At 34.6% G+C, this 22,669-nt stretch overlaps 2 protein-coding genes and 1 pseudogene across 3 annotated transcripts; 1 reads left to right on the forward strand and 2 right to left on the reverse strand.

The window, feature by feature from the left end:
- Window positions 1-4,517: 4,517 nt before the first annotated feature.
- LOC145608811 (CEN-like protein 1) lies at window positions 4,518-6,017 on the forward strand. The gene is made up of 4 exons (XM_081664406.1): window positions 4,518-4,721; window positions 5,038-5,099; window positions 5,219-5,259; window positions 5,797-6,017. Exons 1-4 carry the CDS (start codon window positions 4,521-4,523, stop codon window positions 6,015-6,017), a joined length of 525 nt encoding a protein of 174 aa, XP_081520532.1. The 5' UTR covers window positions 4,518-4,520.
- A 1,100-nt stretch (window positions 6,018-7,117) lies between these two features.
- On the reverse strand, window positions 7,118-14,273 carry LOC145607724 (E3 ubiquitin-protein ligase XBAT33-like). The gene is made up of 10 exons (XM_081663319.1): window positions 13,673-14,273; window positions 13,511-13,570; window positions 13,198-13,269; window positions 12,873-13,042; window positions 10,919-11,079; window positions 10,759-10,817; window positions 10,631-10,677; window positions 10,408-10,551; window positions 9,488-9,579; window positions 7,118-7,926 (listed from the first exon to the last, which is right to left on the reverse strand). The coding sequence occupies exons 1-10, from the start codon at window positions 13,847-13,849 to the stop codon at window positions 7,388-7,390; spliced, it is 1,521 nt and encodes a 506-aa protein (XP_081519445.1). The 5' UTR covers window positions 13,850-14,273; the 3' UTR covers window positions 7,118-7,387.
- Window positions 14,274-15,455: 1,182 nt separating this feature from the next.
- LOC145608870 (protein ROOT PRIMORDIUM DEFECTIVE 1 pseudogene) lies at window positions 15,456-22,567 on the reverse strand (annotated as a pseudogene). Its single transcript, XR_014105923.1, has 4 exons — window positions 20,984-22,567; window positions 18,430-18,523; window positions 16,704-16,867; window positions 15,456-15,719 (listed from the first exon to the last, which is right to left on the reverse strand). The product of XR_014105923.1 is annotated as a protein ROOT PRIMORDIUM DEFECTIVE 1 pseudogene (transcript).
- Between the last annotated feature and the right edge of the window lie 102 nt (window positions 22,568-22,669).

Here is a 22,669-nt window from a genome sequence, read left to right on the forward strand (position 1 = left end):
TTGGATATATCTTTCATTCTTTATGCAACTATACTGTAAAGATAAAAATAATCATGCATGTAAAAATATGATTTGAGGTTATTTTTTTAATTTTTTTTCAAGAATTAAATAGACTTGTTCTTTGAGTACGACACCAATAATAATGGACATTACCATACCGCGTCTAAATATTATTGTCTCGATCTCTTTGTTTTATTTATTCATTTTTTAAGGGTACCTCATTCACTAATTCAGAGTCAAGTGTTCCTAGGGCTTGAACTCTTCTCGGCAAAGCTTATCATATTATAGAGAAACGTGTGCTAAAAGATCGATAACACTTAATTCGTATTGTATAATGTGCATTGGGTAGTAATAAGTATAATGAATACATTATTTTTAAAAGTAAGAAAATCGATACATTATTTGATCTGATCTGATATAAATTGATCAGTATAACGTAATTATTTCTAGTTACATTGATTTGACTATATCATAAATTATGTTTGGAATAAGAACAAGTAATGTAGCATGCGAAATATGGTGAATGGAACAAAACCTAAAGATGTTGAGTGAGCCATGCATATAAAGCAACGTGTAAAATAATGAAGACATTGATAAAGAAATTACAGTCAAAAAATCACTAGGAAAATAGATGGCGTTGGCAACTTTAATTACCATATGAAGTTGCCAATTTCTTGCAACTTTTCCAGAAGTGTAAAAAACTCTTCATACGTGTCCCTGCAACGACTCATGGCACGTATATTAAAGGAATTAAGCATCTATTCACTTATTATAATGTTGTGGAAAAGGTATAATTATTGGAATATTATTGACATTTTTGATTCTTTTATTAGTTACTTTTTAGAACTATATATCTTGTGTTTTAAAAACCATAAACATAATTCTTTTCCATTTTGATAAGAAGATATAACCTTTTTATGAATTGGAAGATCCTTTCTTATAGAAGATTCCTCTAATTCATCATTGATTTACACGATAAAATGTTAAATTAGATGTACTAGAAGATTTTTTGAGAAAATGATTGAGGAATGTTGGTTTTGTGAAGACTAATTCCATGATCGGATTATCACTTCAGCTTAAAAATTAGAAAATTTTGATTTTTACCACCTTCAAATAACGACTTTATTGAATTTACCGCCTCCAAAAAAAAAAGATTTACTTTACCACCTCATAAAAAAATTAAACATCAATTTTCCCACCAATCACCTCTAACTAACGGATTCCGTCCATAAATCCGTTAGTGGGGCCTACCTTGCACACGTGTCACCATATTATTGGGTAAGTTTTAAACAAAAATTTAAAATAAAAACAAAAAAAAAATTAAAAAATCCTCATCCATCAACCGGTGGTTGCTGCCACCGTCGGGACCCCCACCACCGGACCGACTACAACCAGCCCTACCACCTAACCGCTACGACCAGCCCCCACCACCTAACCGCTACCTGCCCCCACCACCTAACCGCTACCTGCCCCCACCACCTAATCGCTACGACCAATTCCACCACCTAACAGCTACCACCACACGCACCGCACATACACAGCCACCGCACCAATTTCCGACCTCAAAACCCTAGCCACCACCTAACCGCTACGATCAACCCACCACCTAACCACTACCACCGCATCAGACCTGCCAAAGGACCCCCGAAACCCCCCAACCGCACCGCACAACCACAGCCACCGCATCGATTTCGACCCCCCTCTCCACCAATTTCGGACCTCAAAACCCTAGCCACCAAATTCCGACCACCCATATAGCCCCCCCTAATTCCAACAACTCTTAAAACCCAAGCCACCACCAATCCGCACTCCTAAAACCCTAACCACCACCTAATTTCGACCACATCCCTAGTCTACACCAAATTCCGACCCCTCCCTTGCCCCCACACGAAATTCCGACCAATCACGGTGAGTTAATTTCGTTGCCGGCTTGGTTGATATGGAAATCGGGGAAGATGAAGAAGAAACATCAAAAAGGTGGGCCCTACTAACGGATTCATGGACGGGATCTGTTAGTTGGTGGTAAAATCAAAGTTTTGGAATTTTTGTTGGTGGTAAAGTAAATCTTTTTTTTTTGGAGGTGGTAAATTCAATTAAGTGGTTATTTGAAGGTGGTAAAAGTCAAAATTCCCTAAAAATTATTCGCTGAATTTCAATCTTAAATTCTTAAAATAATTTTAATAAGTAAATTCATTTAACAAATATAGTAAAAATACAAACTAATATTACAAAGTAACACTTTGATGAATTTTATGTACGTACATTTTATTGCTTGTTCGGTTGTTCTTTACACTAAAATTGTTTTCTTTTAACACTAAAATCTGATCTCTTATACTAGCATAAAGAGAAAATAAAATAATTAATAAATTAGACGGAATTTGGTCAAAAATCTTGAGTACTAACTGCTATGACACAACGTGATTATTGTCTGTATTAGTGCAATTGTATTTTTAATTACTTCCAATACAAAGTAGATTTGATGCTACCATAGATCGATTAAGTTGACTATTCATTTTTCTTAACATTATACTTAGGTTACTTCCCAATTAGTAGATTGAAAATGCATTAGAACTGTCCGTACGATTGTTTATCGTACACTTTGGTTGTTCTTTATTTATAACGTTTTCAGTATGTATGTATTAGGTGGTTTTTGTGATTAGTATACCCTTATACAAGTACAAATTATAATATATCACTTCACATGTCCCTATTACGTACAAATGTTACCTCGAATACAAATTTTTAATGAGATTATTGTTTGTTTTTATTATTAGTTTAATTGTACTTCGTATTAGTTATTTAACAAGAGTATCAAGAATAGTATTTCAACTTGATCAACTTGTAATTCTCTATGAAGGATGTTTTATACAAGTAATTGGTTATTGCACTGTTCTAATTACATGAGATAATAATGTACGGAATTTATATTCCCTCTTTATATTTATTTGATGATTTAGAACTTCAATTTGCATTTGTATGAAATTAATTTACTCCCTCTTTTTTTTTTTAAGAAGAAAGAGAAATGTTACTCATCAAAGTGTACGTGTATCCAAGAGACAAATTCTAGACACTAATACCTGCAATACAATTTTGGATATATTACCTCCCACAAATAATTGTCTTCACTTTAGCTCTTTCTCTCTTTTATAATCTTAGATAAATTACGTCCTTTACCATAGAGAGTGATTGGGTAAAGCTTTCCTCCCAGTCCTTAGCTTAGTGAACCTTGGTTCGATTCTCATCACTCATCCAGTCATCCTTGTGGCTCTCTAAACAACAATTAAAAAAAAACAAAGAAACACTCCCATACAAATTTGGTTAATTTACAATAGCATGACTATTGATTTGGCGGCCTTAAACTTGGAGAAGAATATTGATTGGACGATGTACATGAAATATGACTCTAAAGTCTTAACATATGCATGAACCGGCCAAGTTGAATAATAATAATAATAATAACCTATAATTAAATAAGCCAAAATACATTTTAAAATGTTTAATTTGTCAAAAATGATACAAATAATAAATAATGTAAAAAATTTATTGTTCTTATTAAGGAAAATTTTGGTTCTCCCTGACATTCTCCAACAATAAACTAAGAAATGACATTAGAAAAACAAGTCTTTTCACTACCAAATCAAGTAAAGCATCCCCTAATAAGATAAGTAGCTGTCCTTCTTGTTTCTTTTGCATGAGTAATTTATATGATTAGCAACATATCCCATGCTTCTTGATAAGATATTTTTTCATCAAAGTCATGTTTTATGAACAAAAAGCTGAATTCCTATTCGTCCAAAGATAATGATTTTTAATTAGACAAAAAGTAAATTCTCCACTCTTAACAGCCAATAGGCCATTGACAAATAGATTCTTGCACTCTGATTTACTTTTATTATATTCACGACTACAATAAAACACTCTCAGAGATCACCAGACTTTGTAGCCTTATTTCATGTGTATGTATGTGTTGGCCTGAATATATGCAAACCAAAGATTTTATCGACTTAATATAGGGATAAGTGTAAAGTAAAACACGTAAAGTAAAACACGTAAAGTTAGATTTTAAACCCAAACCACTAGAATCAACTGCGAGTTTATCTTAAATAATTGATTCAAAACTAGAAAGGGTATCTTAGCTATGGTAAGAGAGATTTCCAAAAAGAAAAAAGGGCATCTCCAACACTACATATTGTCTCACCTTGTTGCATCTATTGAATTTATTCAAACGTGTGTTATTATTTCTTTTTTTCATGATAGCTGGACAAAATTCATTCTAAAATATTTTTAAGCTTCTAAAAAATTGAAATTCTATTCTCTCACTAGCTCCCTATTTTTGGGCTCTCTTTTTCTCTCTCTAAATTTTGTGTCTATAAAAAGGCCATACATGTAGGTAATAACCATTATATTGCACCAAAGATAAAAGAGAAGAAACTTGTATTTGTCTAGTATATACTACTTCTTCATATTATTGTAACTTGTTACTTAATATTTCATCACTTAGTTATATTTTTATCTCAATCATGGCAAGAGGTGTAGAACCTTTGATAATAGGAAGAGTTATAGGAGAGGTGGTTGACATTTTCAACCCAAGTGTGAGGTTAGATGTGACTTACAACTCAAGCAAGCAAGTTTCCAATGGCCATGAGCTTATGCCTGCTGTTGTTGCATCGAAACCTCGAGTCGAGATTGGTGGTGAAGACATGAGGTCCGCTTATACTTTGGTAAGTTTCTTTGTAACAATACTTTGCTAAGTATGTAACTATATATAGATGCATGAATTTAATTACATGTTGCATGTAAAAGATAAGAAGCCAATAATGCTCTCCCAGACTTTGTTGTACGTTACACTAACATTCTAATCTAAATTATAATGTGACAACTGTATCTAGACGGAGGTAGTATACATTATAAACACAAGTTCACATTGTTATGAAATATGTTATACAGTCATAAATGGACACACAAGTTATATTTCAACTTTAATCATTTCTATACTAATCAATAGTTCTGATGATACGTTATGGTTTCGTTTTGTAGATCATGGTAGACCCAGATGCTCCAAGTCCTAGCGATCCATACCTAAGAGAACATCTCCATTGGTTTGTAATTCTATAATAACCCACCAAATATCTCTTATTTTCTTCAACTCTTCTCTTAGAATGAAGTAATTAATTGTGATTTAGTCTCATATTTTAATTTCTTTCCGTACATCTTGTAGGATTGTGACAGATATTCCTGGAACAACTGATATTACATTTGGTAAGTCTTAATCTCACAACGAAATTTGAACTAGTAATGTCGCGTGGTTGCTAATAGTGGACAAGTAAAGCAAGTGCTAATACTTGATGTAGACATCTAGAATTTTCTTTGAACAATCCTTCATTTTGAATAATATCTTCTAAATAAAGTTGAATAATATCTCATTCATGTCATTGGTTTGCATCTTCAAGAATTCTAGTCCAATGAAAATTTACTTCATTTAATCACATTAACAACTTTACAAATTGAAATACAAATTAAAGCAATAGTACTTATTAATGGCAAAGAATTTCTACGTACCAAGTATTTTTTTTTTTTTTTTGATAACTCTTATCTTATTTAGAAACATTCCTCGTATATGATGCCTTGCCAAATATAAGCATAAATAAAAGTACAAGTATTAATATTAGTTAATCATCTTAATTAGCATATAATTTTTACGTACAAGTATTAGTTAATTAGTAAATAGTATTTACAAAAAATATTATTGTTTTTGATAATCTAATGTGTTTAAATTTTTTTTGAAAATATATGTAGGTAAAGAAATAGTTTGCTATGAAACACCAAAGCCGGTGGTTGGAATACATAGGTACATATTCATATTGTTCAAGCAAACAAGAGGAAGGCAGACAGTGAGGACACCGTCGTCGCGTGACTGTTTCAACACTAGGAGGTTTGCTGCTGAAAATGGCCTCGGCCTCCCAGTAGCCGTCGTCTACTTCAATGCACAAAGAGAGACTGCTGCCAGAAGAAGATGATCATTGTTACTTAATTATCATAATTAATCTAAGCAAGCTAAGATACATTATGTATACATTATTACGTTAACATTATTATTACTCCGTATTAAGGTATCTAGCTAGTATTTTATGTTACATGCATGTTAGTACTCCGTACGTACGTTTTAATTGGGAAAGGGGTGCTTAGGTTTTGGAAGGATAAGTTAAGTAATGGTTGTGTTGTATAATGTATGTCATTCATGTGTTATTTTATGTCCTTTTTTATTCTAGTGTTATTTAATAAAATGATTTGGTAATCATCTTTGATGTACGGAGCAATTTATTTACTTGTTTAATACTCTATCCATCTCATCTCATAATAGAGTGTTTATTTCTTCATAGATGAAATTCAAAAAAATTGAAAATTTTCATTAATATATTGAAAAATCACGGTCATATCGTATGAGTTATTGTTAGATTTGTTTTAACATGTGGTTTTACAAAGTCAAGTTTTTATAAGTTTTAACACTACAGAGTACCTAATAACGATATTGATGATCAAACATATGTCTTGAATAAATAGACACTATATTTCGGATTATGGAGATCAAAACGCGCTGTTTTTATGTGGTGGCATTGCAAAATTGAACTGGGAGGGGGGGCCCCTCCTGTAGACTGTAGTCTGTACTTTTGGTGAGATATACGTAGTACTAATATTAACTGAATGTCCCATCAGTACACTCATCACTCTGTGTAGTTCACCAAACCTGTCAGATTACTTAGTCTGATCGATCAGTTTTGGATTGAGTGAATTCGAGTTTAATTTATACAGTATGTTTTTTGGGGTCACTGATCGCAATCATTTCCTAATTACCTCATACTTATTACGTACGAGTATTATCTTATACTTCGTAATTTACTTCACATGTTTTGAGGTCGGAAAGGTGTAATCAAGACCCTTAATATGTGCAAACTTTTAATCGGGTTTTCGTGACTGATACAATTTTTAGATAACCTACATTGGACAAACTTAAATTAAATTTTATCGGATAGTATTAATTAAAGGAAAAGGAGAGTTTAGAAGATTTTCGGCACAAGTTCTATCTTACAGATCAATCTTCATGTTTAAACAATCAATGTGTGAACCTGTGTACAAGTGGGATAAAAAGGAAGAAGGGAGCAAACCCAACAAAACCAATTCTTTGGACATCAAAATTTACAGACCCCTAATTTTGAAACTTCTAAACACTACAGCAGAAATCTGAAACCTTGCGCTTTGCGACACCATTTTTTTTTAACCCTAATTCTATCGAATAAACATCCCTGACATGATTTCTAAATATATCAGCAGGCAGCTGATTGAATAAAAGGTCCGACTCAGAAGCACACAATGAATGTCTAACTTTGTACTAAGCATTAATCTCAGAATTGCACTGATGTTCTCTGCTGCAACTCCTCCTTCCCCAGAACATGCTCGAACAACTTGTTCTTTCCAGTCTAGGACCTTCCATTTTATCTGAATCGACTGTTCCTTGTGAATGACGGGGAGACTCAACTGCTCTCTCCATATCTCGGGGTTCAAAAGAAGGGCATGGACCCTCGTTGCAATGGCACAGGGGGATCGCAGCTGAGGGGAATGGACTGCAAGAGACAGGGCAGAACATATCTGAAGAAACTGAAGCTACCCGATTCTTCCGAATGTCTGGCGTAGAAGTGGCTGTTGACCGATCAGAATCACGAGGATGAAGCATACACGGTGTACAGAATCCCAGCGAGAGTGGAAGTTTTATTTCTTTTTCGAGAGATCCTGGAAGTTTGACAAAGGAGACAATCCCGTGTCTGCAAAGTGGGCAGGGAATGGACCCTGGTGGCCCAACCACCTCGGAAGAGATGTTACATGTGGAGCAAAGATAGAGTGCACATTTGACACAAAGTTGGTGTCCACAACCTGCATAGAAATGGATGGTCTTACTTATCAGTACTTGTTATTAATCTCCAAATAAAATAGAATATAAAAATAACAACGGTTCCTAGGCTGAGAGGGTAGATTTTGGGCATGAAATCAAACACTATCACATTACATGACCTAGATGCTAAACAATCATGGTAATGTTACAGAGGAAGCAGTTATGCAAAGAAGAAAAACAGGTTGATGCTTAAAACTTGAGGTTTGCAATAGAGTTTCTTTGGTCTCATCATCATTCCTGGATAACAGCTATTATACCCAGAAAATTTGGATGGCTATTAAGGCAACAGAAGTAACTTCTATGCCAGATAATTTTGAAGTCGTCAACACCAACATCAACATTAATCTAATGCCTCAAATCTCAAAAGAACCTACTTTCAGCACAGGGTTAGGAAATGAGGGCACTTTCAGCAAAGTTTGATCACTCGGAAGCCGAATGCACTAGGGACGTTTGAATGAAGGATGGAGACCCAACATCATAATTTTCAGCAACCCAAAACTTCTATAGGGCTACAGTAGGTGTGATTTATTTCTCCAAGTACAAAAACGAATAACAGACCTTTAGGCACCCAGCTTTGGTTTTTAATTTAATTTTATTTTAATTATTCATTAATTTTTTTAATTTATTTAAAAAAGGAGCTATGACTATGAAGTCTGAGCCACATAGAGCAGTTACAAATATCTGGAAATTTGTTATTCTGGTTTAAAACAAAAGGTCCCTGAAGCAATTGTCCTCTGTAAAGTTCAATCTTAAGGTTACATTTGGTTTCCTAAGGGCAAAAGTATTCAAGGCCCTATACTCATATAAGAATTGGCTACTGAGTACTCCAATGAAGTGAAGCAGTTAAAGCCCATTTTTTATTCCATAAACAACAAATTTTGGGAAAGAAGACATGTAACCACAAGTCCACAACAAGCTAGGGAAGGAGTCGGTAGTCAAAAGTCACCCATAAATCCCCCAAAGGAAAATACTATTATCACAAGTTTTTCTCGTTTACTTATATGTTATCAGCATTATCCTTCTTGATATTCTGTTCTATTCAATTATCAGCTTTGCTCAATAAATCAGTAATATTAAGAGTGACACATGCTTCTGCAGCTGATCTTATCTAGGGCTGTGTTAAGCATGATAGAGATACTATTCGGTCCTAGTTAATGGTCCTAATATGTTCTGAACACCTAGTTCACGGTCCTAAAATGTAAGTAGTTTCAGAACAATAGATAAGCATGTTTGAAGATTTGCATGGAAATTCCATTAAGTAAGCAAATGATAAATAGTAATAAAATAACATCAATCTAACCTCAGCTTTTCATTATTGTAGTTTATACTTTATAGTTATCAAGAACTGGAGAAAGAGCAACGGAGAAATATAGTGAATATCTATGCCCTAGCATACTGGGGTATTGTCATTGTTTACATTTTCTGGCCCTAGTGCATTTTTTTTTTCCTCAGAGGTAGGAGTAATTAGGATTGTGACAGTTGGTCTCGTTGAGATTGAAGCATCAGACAAACTTAAGTAGATCAATAAAAGTCAATAAATACCTTCTGCAGCTACACTACATGCTCTCTCCAAGCACACAGCACAGGTATCTGACTCATCAAAGGAGGATACCAAAGCCTGCAATCCATTTTCTCTGAGAATCATCACAAAAATAAACCCAGTTAGTCTCAGTCCAGACTGTAGCCAATTCATGAACAAATTGCCACTGAACCAAGGGGGAAAATTCTTAAGCAACTATCCTAGAAATTAATATTTACTGTGACCAAGCATATAAGGGTAGAAATGACTATATGTGCATTTCCTCATTAATTGTAGAAACATCATTCCAAAAAAAATTAAAGTGTGCCTATTTATTGTAGCTGCTAAAAACATCATTTCCACCATGATAATTTGTAGATGGAGATGAAACAAAGTAGTGTCATGAGAATATTTGTTATCATCCCACAGAAATGGGCTATAAGACAAAGATGTCAAAAGGCACAAATAATTCAACAAGATTTTCCCAACTATAAAGTCTGCATCTTTCCAGCGAAGGTCAAAAAAACACGAAGGAAATCCTATCTAGAACAAAAAGTCACATATCCTAAAAGCATCACAATTTTGGGATTCAAAACCCTTCACCAATATAATAATTGAGCCCCTTCTAACCTTCCCCATTACTATTTCAAAGGGTGATCTTAATAATTTATTATGAAACTACTATCTAAAAAGATAATTTTGCCACTTGCAACTTATTTCCAGATGGAGGAGCAATAGGGGTGGGTCACATCATGTCAGCCTTCAGCTTAAATCTTCCATTGAGTTGATTTAATAATATACCGTTCCATTACCTCCACTAATACTTCGTGTCTTTTAGCTGACATTAGCATGTCACAAACTCACAATATAAGCAATAGGCTTTCTTATCAAGTCCACTCATATGAGCTACAGCCATGTAGCGGCATAAAATATTGGAGCTTACCTTGCTATGTTGAGTACACTCATTAGAGGCAAAGATAGGTAATTTGAAGGAGGAAATACTGGAATTATAGAATCAGAACTTGGTGCAAGTAAAGGCTCAAGCCAAAGACGTCCCCACATTTTTGCAACATCAACTGGAAGCCATCTGCAAGAAAGCGAACAATTAATAAGCTTGCATATTACAGAAATCACAAAGCTGAGAAGGGCTGTCCAAGATAATTTACCCATTGCAGTTCAAAGTCAAGCGACTGGCACCTCTGGCAAGGAGAATCTGAGAGCAAAATATATATCTTTTCAATGCTCAACAATATAATTACGGATTAAAAGTCAAAAAAAGGTAAAAATAGATCACCTGACAGCATTTCAGATTTCCCCCACAAGCAGCATAATGCAGAGGTGTACTTCCAGCTCCTATGGATTATAGACACATTTAATTAACAGGTTTTAATGCAAACATTAACTACACTTTGAGGGAGTAAAACAGACAATTAAGTACAATTTAAAGAGCTAACCTATCAAGTCCATGGAAGTGCCATAATGAAACGTCACAACTGACACATTTGCCTGAAGATCAAGGAGAAGTTGCATGCAGTCAAAATATCCATTTAATGCAGCCATGTGAAGGGCTGTAATACCACCATCAGCTGGCTTATTTACAAACTTCGCCAGAGCACTGAAAAGACCAAGAGTAGAAATTATCATGGTTAGTGGCCTCCACAGCTTCGAATATAAAACCTATGATTAACTTGTACATCAACCTTTCCATTCCCCAACAAATTTGTTTAGGAAAACTAATCACACTACCCAAGATGAAATACACAAAATGACCACCTTAGTTATACTCTCCAATGACAAAAATATTTGCACATCAAGAAAGAAAATTAACTTGGTTTACATTTGTAGCTTCTATGAATGATCAACCACCAAAAAAAAGGAAGAAAGAATTTCCCTTCGCTACAACCGATACACATTCTAATTATTACACTCCAATCACAACTGACAATGCAGAAGATGATTAGAATGTATGCCTTCCAGAAAACCAAATGTAATACCCTGTTGATACATTGAAATGGAGTTTGGGCATACCCAATACACACAGATCAAAAGTCAGGATACCACAACATAGCAGCATCCGATAATGCCTAAGCTTCCAATGTCTTAAAACAGAGATAAGTACGCTAGGATCTTCTCATTATTGAAGGTAAAAAATTATGGAATTAGGCCAGCCAAAGTTACCAAACAAGTTAACATCTTTTACTTAATTAAAATTTTAATTCTATAAGGCAAGCCAATACTAATTCCTCTGGTTAAGTTCCCCAAAAAAGTTTGACTTCTGCACAGTAACTTCCAGAATCCAAAGGCAGTTGACCTTGTTCAATCAAAGGCGGCTTAATTAACTCTCATTCAGTAAACTTGTACAACCCTTACCCATCAATGACTTCTGCACCATATTCAATTACTTTTGCAAAGCTACTTAGATTCACTTGCTTACCTCAAAAAGCAATGCTTTCAAAGAAGTCTGTAAAACTCTTATTGTGACCCAAATTTCGACAGAAGTCACAATTAGCCAAATGTTACAGGTACTAGTGTCTTGAGCCTAGCCTATATTCTGAAACCACTACTTACTTTGCTTCCAAAGGTATCATCTACTAAACCACAATGTAACCAAATGTAGTAACACAAACTTGCTTGAAACTTCCAAAGCACCTCTCTATCAGTATAAGTACCACTTAATACCGGGGTAAGTATAAGCTTATGCCACATGCTTCAGTGGTAAATGTGATAACTAAGAGCTCTCCTTGGCGTTGCCATTAGAAAAGGATGAGTTACCCATCGATTGGATGTAAATAAAGTCTTCATAGAAGATAAAAAAGAAAGTGTATGTGAAGACTTCCCCCTGAATTATCGGTTGATAATCCTTTCAAAATTTGCAAATTATAAAGTTCACTCTATGATATAAAAGAGGTACTCATGCAATAGCATGCAAATCATTCTTCAGGCTTAGAAGTCTATAGGCTACACTCAAGTTTCTGATATCACCCTAGTCACTCTCAATCCAATTTCAACTATAAGTCCCTTGCAAGGCCTCAAAATCACCCGTTTCTCAACAAGTTTGAAGTTTAGAGTGCCTACACACCTTACAATTTGAAAGGGGTGTTGAGAGAGTGAGAGACATATTTATTAAGGTTAGAGTTTGTTTGATTCATTTGAACACATCTCACTTAACTAGTCAGTTTGCTAACTCATCAAGAAACACATACTGATGTACAGAATTAAGCGTTTACTAGTTTCTCTCCTCCATCTTCTACTCTTCTTTCTGTCCTCTACTTTCCTCATAAATCCATGTCTGAGAAATGGCAATCGACACGCATTGACATAGGCACATAGCTGTATAATTCATCATACTGATTGCCACAAGTTACACAGTAAGGTAGATGAATAAAAGGCCATGGTCACTGGTCGTACCTGTTTTTCCCATTGGAACCTTCACCACCCTCGGCACTTAAAGCACTCAAAGAATCTAATGGTGCACTTGGGACAAAATCAGCAAACAACAGCCTTATGCACCTCACGTGGCCATTAACAGCCGCAAAATGAAGAGCTGTTCTACCACTGAGGTAATCTGCTCTAGTAACCTGCAACACAACAGTAAAAACTCAAAACTCACAGCTCCAAATTGAGCAGACACAACTTTTACACCAAGTCAAAATCATAAATACCAAAATCACAGAACAGAAATAGCATCCTTGCAATCTGTAAACTAATAGTACTATAGTAGTCAAAAACTCACATTGCATCTGAAGAGCAGAAGAGTTTGCACAACCTCCCAATGCCCATATCTACATGCTTGCATCAACGCCGTCTTCGAATAAATTCATGAAAAACAATCAATTAACTCATTCCTAAATTTCTACTTTCACTCTATTGACCAAATATAGGGTAAACAATTATATAAGGAAAAAAAAATTGTGTTTCACAAAATTCACAAGCTTAGAGCTCAAAAAGCATCCTTTATCAATGATCATCCATTAGAACACCAAAATTAACAAAACCCACAAGAAATACATATTCCAACACCAAATTAATCAAATAAAATTCAATACCTGTCCACAATAATTTCTGGAATTGACATCAGCCCCATTCTCAAGCAACAATGCCACAATCTAACATCAAAATTCAATAAACAAACAAAACCCAAGAATATAATTATGTTGAAAAACTAAAAACTTGTAATAAAGACAAAAAAAATTCGAAGTGGAATTTACCTCATTATGACCCTTAGCAGCAGCAAAATGAAGAGGAGAATTGAGACCACCAAAAGTAGAGTATTTAGCAAGACAAGGGTTACATTCTAGAAGCATCTTAGCTTCAACCAAATCACCGTCTCTTGCAGCCGACACAAGCCGCTCACCGGAGGCGGAGCAACCAAATGAATTGCCCATCTCCGCCTCCTTTTCTGTCTCACTTAGCTACTTCTTCTCTCTAAAACTGAAAAAAGCTGGGATTTTTAAGGGTTATTGGGGTTTCTACCATGAAAATTTTTCTGGGTATTATGAATTGCTACTGATTATGATTAGGGTAATTGGAAATTCAGCAGAAAAACCCAGAAATTGAAAATCAAGAACAAATAAAGGAGGGAAAAAGAGCAGCAGCCATGAAAATAATTGAGTAATAAAAAAAGAGAAAAATAATGAAATTTGACAAGAAAAAAACGTGGCAGCTACCCCTGTGAGAGTAATTGTGTTCTGAAGAAAACTGAGTTGTGCAGAGAAAGAGGAGAGAGAAAGAAGAGAGAGAAAGAAGATGGACTGATTTTGATTTTTGAGAGTGGATCAACTTTACCTTTTGTCTTTCACCTGTTCTACGTTTCTTCAGTTTTTTTCATTTTATCCTGTTTTTATTTATTTATTTTTAATAATTTAAGGTGGGTTATTTTCTTGGTTGTTTCTTTCACAAGAGAAAAAAAAAAAGTTAGTTGATTTATGATTGTTTACCATGAACCAACCATAAAATGATAAATTCATGTGTTGACTAGAATAATATGGACTATGGAGTTTACTTTTTGAATTGGGTTGAAAAATTGAAATTAGATTAATTTTTTGCTAGTGAAATTATTAGTCTTGATGAGATAATATGTTATTGACTAGAATTATGGAAGATGTTTCAATCTTAAATTATGCATAGATTTGAGCAGTCGTCAAGGGAGGTCACTAAGGAGTCAAACTAACAAACATGATTTACTCTTCGGGTGAGGAATAATAGGTTGATTTCAAAAGAGGGATTGATAATCCATTTTCAAATTTGTTAGTAAATAATACTACTAATACTACGGAGTACATAGTACCCCGTAGAATATAATTAGAATACTTAAAATGAACTCATCTATATCTACGCTAATAAAGTTTTTGTAGTAACCTAGAGTATTATGTTTTCTCCGATGTAAATTTAGTTAGTATTTTAGGAAGCTAGATTCATAAGTAAGGGCCTGTTCACATTTACTTAAGTTCAGTTGAGTTTAGTTCAGTTCAGCTCCAATCAGTTCAGTTCAGTTCAGTTCCAATCAGTTCAGTTCAGTTCAGTTCAGCTCTTAATTTCCCTCTCACATAAAATATTCATTTCAGCTCAATTCAGTTCAGTTCAGTTCCAATCAGTTCAGTTCAGTTCAGTTCAGCTCCAATCGGTTCAGTTCAGTTCAGTTCAGCTCAGTTTAGTAAATATGAACAAGCCCTAAGTATTACCTAGAATATTAATCTTGTTGCAACACTTTTGATGGGCTTGATGCTCATATTCTTCTTTTCGGCTACTTCAATATGCCTTACTTTTGCAAAGCATCTAACTTACCAATAATCTTCAATTCCAATAGTAAAGACACATTTTATAACCTATAACGGAAAAACTTCAATAATAGATTAACATTCCAATATGCAAGCAAAAAAGATTATTGTATAATACAAATCCAAAAGTTTATTGGAAAAGGTCCAACCCCTAATTATCAAGAGGAAGTACAATTAGAACAATTCCTAAATTTTAAATAGGAGAGAATTAGAATAAATACCAAAATGCTAATTCAGAAATTCATATTCCACATTTCCGCATTCCAATAGCAACACCATCCAAGACCATGCCAATACTTTTTTATAATACTAATATAATAATTTAAGAAAGACTTAAAATCATTAATTATGTCTTGCGTAAAACAAATAGTATCCCACTATCTCCTTTTTCTAGCTTAGGTAATTAAAGATAATCTCCCGAATCCTTGAATTTAAAGATCCGAGTGTCTTCCCTATCAATTGACAATGTTTATGTTACCTATACAAAAATAAAAAAAACAATTATTAATAAAACCGTACAAAATTGAAAGCGTACTCAAATAATTACATCCAACCAACATATATATATTTACTTAACCACTCTTTGTTAACAATTTGGACACATCATTATCACCAATAACATCATAATGTGTACACTCTAATTGTCAAAAATGAAAGTGAAAATATGAGGACATATTCAAGTTTGTTGATTTTCAATGATTAGGTTTTCGACTCGGATCTAGCTTCTACAAGATACAATATACAAATGCATAAACTTCATACTTTCACATTACAAGATATGATCTACACATTCCAAAAATGGCGCATCTTATTGTAAGAGTTCACAGATAGCTTGGTATGGTATCTAATGATAAACTACTACATAAAACAAAATAAAAATAATACTATAGTATATAATCTGCCTGTTGGTTCATTCCTTTACGATCCAACAAGAACATGTCGATGGTAGACCACAATGTTTCTGACGTAGGGCCAACTTGGTTCTGATTTTGGATACACAAATCACAAACACAAAAATGGAAACCTGGGATTCCTTGCACATGTGCACACTATACAACCCCACAAAAGTATATTTTAGACAAAAGAGCAGCTGCACATTATTGACTTCTCAGCCGAATACTCCGTTATTATAGAGTACGGAGTATTTGTAGTAGAGTCCGGCTAGTTGCCTAACAGTTAATGTGGACAATAGTGCTCTCAAGTCTCAACCCTGTGTCTAAGAGGACTAAGACTCTATATAGAGCACTTTGCCCCTATTAGTTGTTATAACAAGTTAGGCAAATATACCTTTTTCTTTATAATACCTATTACCTAAATGACCTAACTTATCAGCTGGAATGCAGACATATACTAGAGAAGTGCTTCAGATTAGTGCAGAATATACAATTGTAAATTTGTAATCTTCTATGGAAATGCGATTCACATCTGATTTTCTGAATCTACCTCAGGAGTAAAGACAAACCATTGTGCATCATGTAGTTTTGTTGCTTAAAGCCAAAGTTAATGTCATCTTAAAGTCTTCAATCAGTTTATGGCTTTATGCAGAATATGATCCACGACTTCAGGAGTATAATTTCAATCTTGACTTTGAAAATAAGGATTTTAGGTCTTCTCTTCTCACGGATGCTACAGAAATCAAGAGTCGGTCATGAGAAACTTATATACAAGAATAAGGTAATCACAAAAGGTAAAATATAGTTTTTTTCCCCCCAATGTTCAAGTAATGATCTTTCTGAAGTTCACCCTTTCTTGATGAATTCAGTACAGCTTATGAGGTCATTATAAGAGGTCATGGCAATACATTAGAGTACGTTTGCTAATGGAACACGGTACTTCAGACATTTGCACACCATGTAAAATAAAAAGTAATAAGTTACAGTTCCCTTAAATTAAACTGGTCAATCACGAACTTGTCACTATTAGCTTCCAATTAAACCATATTGGACAGCATTTTAAATATATATACACTTATGATGAAGGTCTAGACATAAAACAGAGGTATCCACAAAGCAGGTTTAAACTTTAAAGCACCACTCTTTTCATGGAAAGTTTCCTTCAAAATGATAAAACAAATACGAAGTAAAAGGAAGTTAAAGAATCTCATCCCCATGAATGCATCTAAGCTCTAACTGAAAAATAACGATTTTTCCCAATCATATTTTCCCATAGTAAAAGAATCTCACTTTTGGTAAAATAGCATGAGATGGTGATTTTCCTATATAAATTATCTATCCCCACCTCCCAGTACCTAAAAACCTTTAATTTCCTTTATGCAACACAACCTAAGATATTAATCAACTAGTTAATTTAAATGACAGACTTTCAATATTTTTAAATAAAACTTAAAATAATGAAAACAAACACTTCAACCTGATTAGTCAACAGAATAACGGCATATTTCTATAAGATTTTAAAATATTTAAAGCTGAATGGAGGATTATGGCACAGCATGATGGCCACCTTTACCGAGATTGCATGAAAGAAACCATGCATGAAATAGGGGTAAAAAAGATCAAGTAAATGACATAAACCAACTACGTTTTTTTTTTCTTTTTAATTTTTTTTTTTCACATCGTAGTTAGTCCTAATCAAAATATTAGTATTGTGTATTTGTGTAGCAGGTTTCACTTTGCTTTCCCAAAATAGAATTAGAAGATAAAATTTTAGACTAGAGTCTTAACAATTTTATTAGGTATAACCACTACTTGATCCTCGCATGTCCTTTGCTTTGTAAGATTTACACAAAATATATTATTATATTAATCTGTTAGGGCACCAAATTAGATGAGAAGTTTTGTGGTCGTCATTGCAGTGGCTTGTACAAATAGTTTTAAAATATCATGATTTCTGCAGTGCCACATTAAATATCTCTAGTGCGATGCATGTTTGTAGAAATCAGAATAGAAGAGGCAGCCATAGAATATTGTTAATCAAGATATTTAAAGCATTATTATAAGAACTGTGATTAGAAGATTGTTTATGGAATTTTTCTAAGCCAAAAAATGACGTACATCCAGTCCACTCTAAAACGTCCATATCATGGTTGACAGGGTATTAGCTCTAAGCCTAAATCAATGCTATAAAAGCAAATCACAGCCACAAATGGATAATTTAGCTGATAACGAATCACAGATGGAAGATAGAGGCCAATTCATGATCACCAAATATTAAAGTATTGTCAACGATACCTCATGTCAATTTTACAGCTTACTTCTTCCAGGACATGCATCGTAACAGTTGAATTTGTTCATCTCAGCATGAGTAGTGCTCACCAAGATTCCCCTGAATGATCGAATAAATTAAATTTGATCAGAATGTCTTAAATTTTCATTCATCACCCAGTTTGAGGATGTAGCTTTCACAACAAACTAAATTACAAAGTCAAAAGATTGAAACAAATACTTAATAAAAACACAACTTATGAGCACATATTGTTTGCTGAAATCAGGAGACAAAGAAATCAAAAGTACCAAATTTTTACAGTATACACTAGTAAATCTGCACCAGCAAACAAAGGCTGAAGGAGAAATCCATCACAAACATTACAATGAGCCACAAGTCATTAGATTGATTTGAGATAGCTGCAGTCATAAATAGACACATAGCAATTTAGTTCACTCTATCATGCAGTCAATTATAAATTAGCACCGACTCACCAAGTAACACTCTGGTCACTCTCCTATGATAATAAGCATCATACAAGATCAGGCAGCTATATAAACATCAAAAATTATCATTGGTTCCCTCAAGGATACCAAGAAAAAGTTTCATTTGATAAAGCATTCATCGTTTTCAATCCAAAACAAAACAACTCTACTAGTCTCTCAACAGGAACGGTAAGAGTTCAATACTTCAATTCATGTAAAGGGACAATAATAAGACTTACAGAGTTTAAGACAGAGAGCAAATTTACCCAACAGGATAATAGAGAAACAAAATATCACTTCACTTCCTAGATCTAATATTGTTTTATCTAAAAGAACAGATAGGATATCTTACAACCCTTCCACATAAAAATTATTACATAGTGCTTGTCTACACTAGGTTAGTGCACGGCCTAGTGCACTAACTTGAGATCCTTCTTCAGTGAGATTTGACATAAGCCAAAGGCAATTAACATTAAGAGTCCAGAGCTCCATCTCCAACCCCACCCCCTCCTCAAAGTCAATGAAATGAACACAAGGGAGAGAAAAAAGGGGCAAAGCCGCAAAGTTATAAACTCAGACAATACTACAGAAGCATAACACAATTTCCCATCAGAAGAAAAAGCTAGCTCTGAGCCTCTGACAGAATGAAATGTATGCCTCTAATTTGCATCAACATATTAAGAAGTATAAATTTGAAGCAGTTTTCTTACCAAGTTCTATCACAAGTGAAGAGCATGGTAATATTTCAGAACAACATCACAAAAGAAAAAAGATAACTCACTGGCATTCTAGCATTAGCATCACCTAGACACCAAAAAAATAGTATTATTAGCGCTAATAATGAAATAAAGAGAAGAAGCAAGATAAGATATATCACTAGAAAAACTATAAATGTACTCCGGCTCATACAGGATACCTCTATGAACATCCAAACAAAGTAAATTTTTAACCTAGAATTATTGATTTTTGCTAGTCTAACATGAATGTCAATTTACTTAGAAGTTAGAACACAAGGTCAATTTACTTAGAAGTTAAATGACAAAGAGAAAAAACAAGGGCAGTGGTTTATCCTATAATTCAAAGAGGTTCAGTACACAAGAAATGTTTTTAAAAAAACAAAAAGAAAAGAAAAAAAAGGTACAGAGTAACAAAAATTTACATATAACCACATTGAATGGCACTGTTGTAAGTATGGACTATCTGAAGGTAAGGGGAAAAGGAGAAAACTGGACAAGAGGGGAGAACTTCATGAATGAGGAACAAGGAACCATATGTTCTGATACAGCAAAGCATCTAAAAGGGAGAATCACTGAGACACTGAGTTTATATGAAGCAAGAGCACAAATAAAAGAGAGACAAATAAACAAGGTAAATCTTTCTTGTTGATTCTTAACAAGAAAAACAACTAACAGCTGTATATAGAATAAGAGCTCTCATGGTATTTATAATTAAGATTAAAGTATTCTTACAAGAATTATGACGGTTTTGAGACATTCAGAATAGCTCAACCTATATTCACAGGTGTTGGACCTCACAAATTTGAAAGCAACAACAACAATAGCCTAATGCAACCTCAACAACAACAAGCTCTGGGGATGTCCACATATACACAGCCTTGACTCTTATAGTATCATATATCTCAAAACCTGCAGAGAGACTGCTTTCTGAAGGTCTTATACTAGACACAGCAGTGTTCAGATGCAAGATAAGATAAAGGTGTTCGTTATTGAAAAAATGGCAAAAGTTCAGGCTTACAACAATATAGCAAAGCTGTTTTCTGAAAATGCCAAGATCAAAACGAATAGAATGCATTGGGAACAAAAAAAGATACACATCAGAAATGCTCACATCATTTTCAAGAAAACCTATTCCATGAATGAAAATTTCCATCATAAAATCATTGCTTAACCAGTCTAGAGAGAGAGATGAACAATGCACAGAGTAAAACCGATGAGTTAAGTATCAAAGTTCAGCAGTAGAAATATGTGGCAATTGCCTCTTAATAGGGCAATTTCAGAGTAGTGTACAATTGATAGAAGACATAAAAAGGACCAAGTTACCAGCAAAATGCTCTGATTCCATGCAGAGCGCTTACCTCTATAAACATGATTCCAACAAGAGATTGTCAGCTCCTTAGATAATTCCTTGTGCCAATTTGGCTATGCCAACATCACTTAGCACTGGCCATGAAGTCATCACAGAACCGCAAATCAAATAAAAAACATTCCTTAGTTTTCATTCACTCAGATCAACGAGCAGCTTGTGTATCCCTAACATGACGACCATCCTCATCCTCATCACTGAAATATGATTCCACATCACTATCTGACTCTGAGTCCAAGTCTAGCTCTCCCACCCTATCTTGCCTGAAATTGTCACCATCATTGATTTGCTCTTTACGACTCCCAGTTACATCATCCCTAGGCCTTGTATAACTGACCAACTCTCTGCCTGAAGATGCCATTCTGGGGCTCACCAGGATCAATTCAGCCAACCTTCTGCGAGCCAAGTACACATCATTTGGTTCTATCAAATCCCCCTTTCTATAAGCCTCCCTCAAAAAAATAGTATGAAGCTTTCCCTGATTCCCCCTTGTAGAGATGTAAAATATCCCCTGATGCTGGAGAAGGAAATCTTTAAGTTTCTTGGGCAAGTCCATGGGGACCCTAAAATGTGCAATCCTCTCTAATGTAATCTTCTTCTCAACAGTCAATGACAACAATTCATGAATCATCGCCACAGCCCGTTTCTCCATCCTATTCTGAGCCTCAAGTGACCTCATATCATGCCCCGAAACATCCTCATAAGGCGACCAATACGGTATCCTTTGCCACTTCCACATTGCAATCTTATAATACTTCCCAATCTTAAACCCGGGTGGGAAATTCACAACAAACGAAAACCTTGTACTCTCTTCATCAATCCCCTTCTTCCTATACTCACTCTCCCTAACTCTATCAACAGCACAAACCGCCAACCTCGGGTCTTTCTCTACAATCTCAATGTACTTACTCATACAATCTTTAGCATCAAACAATCTAAAATACTGAGGATACTTAAGAACCACAGAATACTCAAAATCGTCCGGGAGCCCGAAATCTCTACGGGCAATCCTAATATGCTCAAGATGAAGCCGACCCGAATTCGACAACATCAAGAGCTTTCGAAGCCGAGTAACAGCATCAGGTACATTGGCATTAATAGCATGTTTTTCTAGTTCAATTTGCAAAAGGGCATTTCTAGTAAAACGCAAATAAAGAATTCTTTGAACTGGGTGCTCATAAATTTCAAAAATTTTAGGTAATTTAAGAACAAACTTGCCTGCTTCATCTCTTTTGAACCCAATTCGGCGAGCTAGGAAATCAAGGCGCGCAACTGGGATGCTTTGCTGGGGTTGATCGATGATTAATTCCTGGAATTTGAGAACTTTTCTGATCTTCTTCTCGACTTCCATGTAATTATCAAAAGCATGATCTCGAACTCTAAGCTGATTTTTGGGAATTGAAGTGGATTTTTTTGACATTTGTCTTGAGAAAATTAGTGCATTTTTTAGGGTTTGATAAAGAAAAGATGAAATTGATGGGTTTGATTTGAGTAATGTGGGTTTAATTTGGATGAGATTGGGTGTTCTGCGAATGTTGTTCATGTTTGGAGGATTTCTGGGTTAGGGTTTAGGGTTTTGCAGAGTTTGAAATGGCATAAAAATGGAAGATATGAGTGGAGCTACTGCTATAACAAAGAAAAAACAATTTTCTAATAGAACACTGTTTTTATTGATTAA

Source organism: Chenopodium album, chromosome 23 (assembly GCF_948465745.1).
Source record: "Chenopodium album chromosome 23, dcCheAlbu1.1, whole genome shotgun sequence".
Taxonomy (NCBI): Eukaryota; Viridiplantae; Streptophyta; class Magnoliopsida; order Caryophyllales; family Amaranthaceae; genus Chenopodium; species Chenopodium album.